The sequence below is a fragment of the Grus americana genome, chromosome Z (genome assembly GCF_028858705.1).
Source record: "Grus americana isolate bGruAme1 chromosome Z, bGruAme1.mat, whole genome shotgun sequence".
NCBI lineage: Eukaryota > Metazoa > Chordata > Aves > Gruiformes > Gruidae > Grus > Grus americana.
In genome coordinates, this window is record NC_072891.1 from 29745511 (window position 1) to 29754595 (window position 9085).

At 42.7% G+C, this 9085-nt stretch overlaps 1 protein-coding gene across 1 annotated transcript; it reads left to right on the forward strand.

The window, feature by feature from the left end:
- The first annotated feature begins 1738 nt into the window (after nucleotides 1-1738).
- TMEM252 (transmembrane protein 252) lies at nucleotides 1739-4022 on the forward strand. Its single transcript, XM_054810075.1, has 2 exons — nucleotides 1739-2088; nucleotides 3182-4022. Exons 1-2 carry the CDS (start codon nucleotides 1739-1741, stop codon nucleotides 3537-3539), a joined length of 708 nt encoding a protein of 235 aa, XP_054666050.1. The 3' UTR covers nucleotides 3540-4022.
- Nucleotides 4023-9085: the final 5063 nt, after the last annotated feature.

Consider the following 9085-nt stretch of genomic DNA (forward strand, 5'->3'; position numbering starts at 1 on the left):
CCAGCGCCGTTGCATAGTCCTGGATCTGCGACAGCTGGATGAGACTTATCCACCACATTTGGATAAATGCAGGGCAGAAAAACACAGTGCTGGTTGAGCAGACATAAAACATCGCATGAGATACCATAAAGCTTCTGTGAGATACAACATGAGATTTTGTGTCATGGTGCAGCTCACACGGGTACAGCCTAGGACAGGGTGATAAAGTCAGAAATCAAAACTCTAAGTGGAAGAGACTCAAGCACCCTATAGAAAGTGCCTGTGAAGATCTTCCCCCTCTCAAAGCTGCAGGCAGGGTCTAGAGTAGGTAGAGCTGGAGCCTCCCTCATCCCATCAAACATGACTCCCTCTTTCAGGATTTGCACAAATGACCTAGAGCATCTAAACCCAAGCAGTATATTAGAAAGCTTTATTGCATTGACCACAGAAGTTCCACAGCTCCCCCAGACTGTGGTAGTGAAATGAAGAGTACACAGCAGGTAGGAAGAAACTCTCTTATAGGCCATGGCAAAAAAATTCTCATAATCATTTGTTGTTACCCTTACATAACCCACCTTGTTGAATATCACCCAACAATATCTGCAAGAAACTCATTATTGCAATAAAGATTTGAGCCTGAGTCTATTTTTTGAATGGTCCACTGTTCTGATTTGCACACTGTGTGCAATGGAGATTGTACAACAAACCTAGGCAAGGTCTGGTTAATTACTCCATCGTTGAAAATATTAAGAAACATATTTAGTAATGTTCCAAATAAGGTAGCATTTCCAGACAAGTCAAGTTCTGATTATGGAGATTGTTACACCCTGTCAAAAACTAGTGGATATACTCTCCAGGAGAAAATGCATAGTCTAATTCTAAAGATTATTTTTTGCATTGGAGGTAGCAATATTTAGGCCTAAAATCTATTGGTAGCAAGCACCTCTGAATTTCAGATGCCTAAGTATATTTGGGCAACTGAGTATAGGTGTTCCTGCATAGCTTTGTGCACTGACCCTTTTGAAAATCAGTCAATAAAAATTGCTGGAAGAGAGAAGAGAACAATAGTAAAGGAATCAGAGTACGATTGAACCTGGAGACAAAGGAGATTTCTTGTATGCCCATATCCTTTTCTGATATTATGCAATTTTGATTTCTGTCATTTTATATATTAAATTCATAGAATCATAGAATCATGGAATGGTTTGGGCTAGAAGGGACCTCAAAGACCATCTAGTTCCAACCCCCCTGCCATAGGCAGGGACACCTTCCACTACACCAGGTTGCCCAAAGCCCCATCCAATCAAAGGACCATAAAAATATCAACATAGTTCCATAACGTGTTAAAGACAAAAGGTGATCAAAATCCAATGAAAGATGAAAATGCATGATTAGCAAAGAAGTGTATTTACCCTTCAGACTTTTAACAGGGAGTTATGAACATTGTTTTTATGGTTTCTTGTTTGGGGTTCTTTAAGACAAACAAATACAGGTCTCCTTCATAAACTAACCAAGTATGTAAACCATTGCAAACTGTAACACGCAACAAATGCAGCAGCTCAGTATGCACTCCGGAGTGCAAAGGAATGGTGCAGGAAGTTTCTGTTTCCTTTCTTAAAGTAGGTTTAAGATTACAAATTAATCTCAAAAGAGATTATGAGTATCTCACAGAGTTAATGAGTATCTTAAAACTGCCTGTTTCTCTTAATTGTCCAAAGGCCAGTTGATGCTGAAGTGTATAAAATACCAATGCATGAAGATGAGAAGCATAGCTGAGACAGCCAGCAAAAAAACAGTGGACAGGAACCAAGCGCTGCGTCTGCTGGGAAAGATGCCAAAAGGTGTTTTTACCTTCATTCGTCTTTTTGTGCTCTTATTTGGTTTCTCCACAATATGTCTGGGAGTCCTTTGTGTTTCCACAAGTTCCTCCACATGCAGATGTGGAAATAATGAGCTGGTGGTTTATTGCCTATTAGCTTTGGGGTTCTTTCTCCTTGTGACTGGCATTTTCTGGAGCACTTTCCATGAAGTCTTGAAATACAGGGGCCACTGCAACATCCTAACTCAGAATTCCAGCTGTAGAGAGCTACGTGTCAGCACCATAGACAGGTATGTGTTACAGGCTGCTGCTGCTGAATTGGGAGGGAGGGATGCTCTTTTGTAAACATATTGTGAGAAGAAAGAAGCCATACAAGGTTTTTACAAAATAAAAAATATGTAGCCATTTTGTTAGATTTCTGTGGAGAGAACCGTAGTCTGAAATTTGATTTGCTAGAGCAAGCAGCAATGGGCAAACAGCAATTTGTGCAAACAATACGTAAGGTAAAGTGTACTACAGGAAACGTGGCAGGGTGCACAGAGTGGTCCTAAGCCATACATGGACGGAGCAGGTGCAGCTACACCGACTTCATGGAGCTCCTGCAGGAGCATCGTTAGTTCCATCCAGACAGACAATTCCAGATGTGCTGCTGTGGGATGTGTGCTCATATTACCTATTACAAATGAGGTATTCAGGGAGCTTCAGTTCCCTATATGGTCCCTGCTAAAGTTTTCTTGCGTAATTGTCCTTGTTATTTCTGAGCAAAGTCTGATGCCTTGAGAGACAGACTTTCCTAAACTGATTGGCACTAAGCCTGACACAAGTCTTTACAGGGTCACTGGATACAAATTACTTCTCCTGGACTGTTGTGGAAACCACACCAGAAACACTGAGAATGGGTGCTCCAAAAACACTATGAGAACAACATTCAGCAAATTTTAGTTAGATAAGCAGAAACATGCAAAATGTATTCTAAAACTGTGGAAAACAATTATTATTGTAATAACACATAAGTCACTAATTTAACCTACTTCAGACAGTGATCTATTTCTTCTTCCAAATCGAACTTTTCTTAGGCACTTGTTGAGATACTCACAAGCATGAGTGTTTGTATGCCATGGGAGGGAACTCTCATGGGGAAGGCTCATCTTTTTAGAATGCTGCGTTTTCATAAAACATTGTGCAGAAAGACACAGGTAATGATCCCAGATATGCCAGCTGGTTTATATTAATATGCTCCATTGATCTAAATCTACTTAGGTTTCCATTTACAGTTTAAGCCTCATCTAAACTTTGGAAACATAACAGACAAAGCATCTAAACAAGCTCTCTGAGATAAGTCGCATTTCACCACGATGTGTTTCTTTTTGGTTTGCTTTTCAGGCCTGACTTCTATCCCCCCTCCTATGAAGACAGCACAGATCCTGAAAAACAGACCTCCCCACTGCCAGTTGCCTCCATGTTAAAACAGCAAGAAGTCATCAATATCCCTCTGCCTCCGTACAGTGAAAGCAGCGCAGAGTTTATCAGTGAAATTAATGAGCAGGAGCGGCCACCACCTTATGAATTATCTGTGTGGCAGCTACAGCAGCAGCAAACAGCTGAGCAAGACTCAAACCCTGGAAGGAAGGCAAATTCTCATCCATCCACACAAGAAAACAGTTACCAACAGGATACGGAGAGCCAGGGGACCTCAGAAAGAGCAATGCCTGTCAGAATATCTGAGACAGGCAGTGGGTAAAATCCTGCATCTGTGAAGAGGGGAGAATTGGAAGATGTGTGTCAGTGATCCCTAATAGCACATCACGTAGGGTGAAATTGCCCAGGAGAACATTGACCATTTGTGTGTTTGAGTGGAGTTGGAGGGGATATATATACACATATGTAAAGGTACTCGGTATTTCAAGGCAAAATGAATCTCCATAGAGATAGAAACGATCAGATGTATCTTATAAAAGTCAACATCACTGTCAATAGGAGTCTCTTATGCTGCAAGACAAACTAAGCATTATGCTGTTATCAATCTCACGTCTTGTGCCTCATAAGGAGGTTTGGCTGAAAGTCCTCATTTGTGGTTTTGTAACACTAGCGGACTTGGGAAACCTATTAACTCGGCTTTTGTTTGGAATTTGTTGCAACTGATTATTTATGTATCATGTGCCTTTCAAGGTAATTTGTTTTATTTTGGCATACTAATAGCTGGTATTTTACTATTAAATTAATGAATAAATTTTGTATTTAAAACAAATGCAATGAATAATATAAAGTGTCCATGATTCAGGATAAGCACGGAATACAATACACATAATACACTTCTTAGCTGCTAAACAGATAACCCTGGTTATGCCAGCAGGTCCTCAAAGGGAACCAGCAATTGCAGGAGGAAAAACCTGTGACTCACTCCTCTGAGCTGTGTCTAAAAGCAGTTGCTTCCACTGCAGCTTACTCAAGACTGTGGGAACTGAAAAAGGGGTCCTGTATCCTGCTTTGACACAAGTGCCCTTGTGGTTAGGGAGCAAGTACCAGAAAGAGGACATGCTTGGACTCATCCTTCCTCTGTGACATGTTTTATTCCTTCCACAAAATCACGGAGCCAAATTTGCATCCAGGCCACTGTCATCTATAATTCCAGATGACAAAAAAAATGTCATGGAGGTTCACTCAGACTTGGACCTGCAACACTGACTATAGGTGGAGTTTTGCTTTTTGTTGAATAACCAGTGAGACAGAAAAGTTACCACATTTTCCTGATCTCCACATACCCTAGGACAACAACTTTAGCATTATGGCTGCTGAATTAGAAATTTAGCATTAGAAATGCAAGCCATGGTGGTGACAGTAGCAATGGCTAAGGCCAGGGAAGTGACAATCATGTCAGTTTTTTCTTCCAAAGAATTTCCTCCTTTATGGGAAGGACCTATAAACTTTCAGTTGATATAAGGAGAAAGGAAAGCAGGATAAAATGGGGTAGAGAAACTACAGAGAAAGGAAAATCAATTCAAGACAAGTTGAGGCAGAGAAATTTATTACAACAATCACAGGCTTAAAAAGAGTCCCTGAAAAAGAAGCTGACAGAAGATGCCATCCACATATAAAGATTTTTCAAAGTGATTGGTAAGTGGCACAGCACAGAGGAGAACAGTAAAAGTCAGAGGAACACTGCACATTATTTCCAGGACAGCTGAAATGAGGATCTCCTATGTCAAGTGATCTTGTTAGGTTCTCACGTTCTAGCACTACCATACCCGCACCCTGAAATCCCTTGCTGCTTTACTCCAGGGCCCAGGATCCTGAAGGCTGTGCACACTGCACAAGTATTGGCACAGGGATCAATCACAGCAAATCAGGATGATTAACCAGATGTCCCATGGCAAAATGCTTGTCCTGTATAAGTTCAACTTCTAAATTTCCACTAGATAACTTTTAAAGCAAGACCACATCAGTGGGAAATGATTGAGACTACAGGTAGCTGTGAGAGCAAGTACTGCAGGAGTACCACTGAAGGTTGCTCTTGGACCAGTTTGCTATAGGAAATGACATTCAGATTCCTTCCACATAGTTTATGGACAATCAGGAAGAGCTAATCCTCTTTCTTCCCCCCCAATCCCAGGGCAGTCCTGCAGTGCCCCTTTTTAGCTCCAGCATTCTGCAGATGTGAGGTCTCAATGGATCCAGAAATGTGAAGATAACTGCATTTTCAGCCTGCAGTACGGAAGAAAGTATTTCAGACATGAAGGTTATTGAGATAAGGAGGAGTTTGTCTTTTCAGCTAATGAATTATTTGGCTATGAGCTTAATGGAGAATGGTGCAGGCAATTAGCTCAAAAATTTCAACAACCTTAAAGCAGCAAAAGTTTTTAAATGGTTTGCTTTTGATCAAACTTACTAGCATGAAGTCACCTTTGCCAAGAAGAGCAGCTGGAAGTTTTGAATTAAAAAGTATTTTCTTTGAACTGGAGGATATGAACAGGTCAAACTAAGGCTTCAGAACAGGACAGGTTCTTTCAGTGCACTGACAACAATTTCCTGACCCAGGTGATTGAGGAGCCAACAAGAAGGTCCGTGGCTGTCCTGATAACTTACAAAACCAGAAGAAATGAGTGGGCATGTGAAGGCCTTTGCTGCAGTGATCATGAGATGGTGGAGTTCAGGATCTTAAGAAGAGGGAGAAGGGCAAAAATGGGACCAAAGTTAGCAGAGCAGACTTTAATGTTTCCAAAGATCTGCTTGGAAAAATCCCATAGGTTATGGCCCTGGAGAGAAGATGAGTCCAGGACAGCTGTTTGATTTTCAAGGATCACCTCCTTCAAGCTCAGCAATGGTTCTTCCTGACATGCAAAAATCAAAGGCAGCAGGAGGCCTGCATGGATGACCAGGAAGCTCCTCACTAAATTCAGATATGAACGGGAAGCGTATGATAAGTGGAAGCAGGGTCAGGTGACCCAGAAGGAACATAAAGACACTGTCCAATCATGCCAGGATGAGATTAGCAAAGCCAAAGCCCACCTGGAGTTGAATCTGGTGAGGAATATAAAGGGCAACAAGAAGAGTTTCTACAGGTACATTAGTTCACCGTGGCAAAGGCTGAGGTGCTCGATACTTTCTTTGCCTCCACCTTTCATGGTAAAACTAGCCTTCAGGAATCCCAGGCCCTCAAGACCACAATAGAAGTCTGGAACAAGGAAGACTTATGCTGGGTGGAGCAGGATCAGGTTAGGGAGCATTTAAACAAACTGGACATACACAAGTCCATGGTATGACTTGGGATGCATTCACGGCGCTGAAGAAGCTGGGCCATGCCATTGCAAGGCCACCCTCCATTTTCTTTGAAAGATTGTGGTGACTGCGAGAGGTTCCTGAGGACTGGAAGAGAGCAAATGTCACTCCAGTCTTTAAGAGAAGAAGGAAGATCTGGGGAGTTGCAGGCTGGTCAGCCTCATCTCAGTCCCTGGGGAGGTGATGGAGCAACTAATCCTGGAAACCCTTGCCAAACCCATAAAGGACAAGAAGGTGACTAGGAGTAGTCAGCATGGATTTATGAAGGGGAAATGATGCTTAACCAACTTGATGACATTCTACAGTGAGATGATTGGCTTGGTGGATGGGATGAGAGCAGTGGATGTTGTTTGCCTCATCTTTAGTAAGGCTTTTGACACCGTCTCCCATAACATCCTCATAGACAAGCTGACAAAATGTGGTATAAGTGGACAGTAAGGAGGATTGAAAAGTGGCTGAACAGTTGGGCCCAGAGAGTTCTGATCACTGCTACAAAGTCCAGCTGAAGGCCAGTCACCAGCAGTGTGCCCCAGGGGTCAATATCAAAGCCAATACCATTTAACATCTTTAACGATCTGGATGACGGGGCAGCGTGTACCCTCAGCAGTTTTGCAGATGATACAACACTGGAAGGAGCAGCAGACACAGAAGAGGGTTTTGCTGCCATTCAGAAGGACCTGGATGGGCTGGAGAAATGGACTGACAGGAACCTTATAAAGTTGAGCAAAAGGAAATGCAAAGTCCTGCCCTTGGGGAGGAATACACCCAGGCACCAATACATACTCAGGCCAGTGGGCTGAAAGCAGCTCCACAGAGAAGGACCTGGAGGTCACATGCTGGACAAGTTGACCACTCACCAGCAACTTGTCTGCACAGCAAAGATGGCAAATGGCATCCTGGGCTGTGTTAGGTAAAGCATCACCAGCAGGTGGAGGGAGGTGATCCTTCCCTCTGCTCAGCACTGCTGAGATACATCTGGAGTGCTGGGTCCAGGTCTGGGCTCCCCAGTACACAAAAGACATGGACATACCGGAGTACCTCCAGCAAAAGGCCACAAAGATCAAGGTACTGAAGCGTATGTCATATGATGAGAGGCTGAGAGAGCTGGGAGTGTTTAGCCTGGAGAAGAGAAGGCTCAGGAGGAATCTTTTTTATTTCAATAAATACCTGATGGGAGAGAAAAAAGAGGATGGAGCCAGGCTTTTCTCAGTGGTGCCCAGTGACAGGACAAGAGTCAATGGACACAAACTGAAACATATGAAATTCCACATTCAAGAAAGTTGGGTTTTTTTCACTATTGGGGTGGTCAAACACTTGAACAGTTTGCCCAGAGAGGTTTTGGAGTCTCCATGCTTGGAGATAATCAAAACCCAACTGGACATGGTCCTGGGTAACCTCCTCCACTTGACTCTGCTCTGAGCTGGAGGATGGACTAGGTGATTCTAGTCCCAGTGGACTAGATGGTCCCTTCCAACCTCAAGGATTCTGTGATCCCATGGTTCAGGTGAGTCCTGCTGCCTTCCAAATTGTCTCTGAACACAATGCGCTTCTCATACTGCCGCTAACTCTCTTACAGAAGGGCACTTCTCCCAAGGGAAAACGTAATAACCATTTAGCTGTGCTGGCAGGTGAATTTGCTAGTATTTTGACTTAGCTCAAACCACTTGATGCTGAAGAGCAGATGCTCGAAGCCTGTGTGGTAAAAAGTCACAACCATACTCCCCAGTGAGATCATACCAAACGTTTTGTTGCTTCTCATCACATTGGCACTACTCTTCTACCATTTTCAGTAATTCGGTCTCAGCTACTGTGTTTTTGTAAACGGTTAAAGTAAGTGATGTCAGAGTCACCAATTCACACTGCTCCAAATTTGCCCTTATTTCCTCCTAGTGTAGACCATTATTTACCTTAGATCATGACAGCAGTTACTACAATACAATCATAAAACAGATGAGATTATAGAGTTTTAATATTGAACAGTATTAAATCATTCTTAGACTATGCTCCTTTCCCATCTTTAATTCCTTTTTCTCTCTTTCCCTCTCTCAAATCCATTGTTGTGCTATTAGTATTATCAGATCTTCCTCTTTCCAGCTGAATAGAGTGATTTGTCCTCTCCTAATCCCCTCTGCCACCTGCTGCCTCTTTCTATGTTTCTGGGACCCACCCAAGCTCTGTCTTGGTCAGCCCTCTCCTAATGTACCTTGAAATTGTTCTCTCTCTGACTGGTCTCTTTGAATTCCTCTTTCTCCTTTTCCTCCACTCTGCTGGGAGTGTAACTTTGTATTGCTGGGTATAGAAAAATCTGAGGTTTTGGGAAACGGAATTACTGTTGAAGTAAACATTAGTGCAATCACAGCTGAACTTGATAAAACTGCTAATCCAACAATAGCCACGAAAAGGTCTGGGTCTCTGTCATAGCCTCTAGACACTGTGGTAAGACAAACAGTATTAATAATAGGTTTTCTTCTGCTAGCTGTACGGTCTGTTTTTAGAAGCCTTGCATCTTTG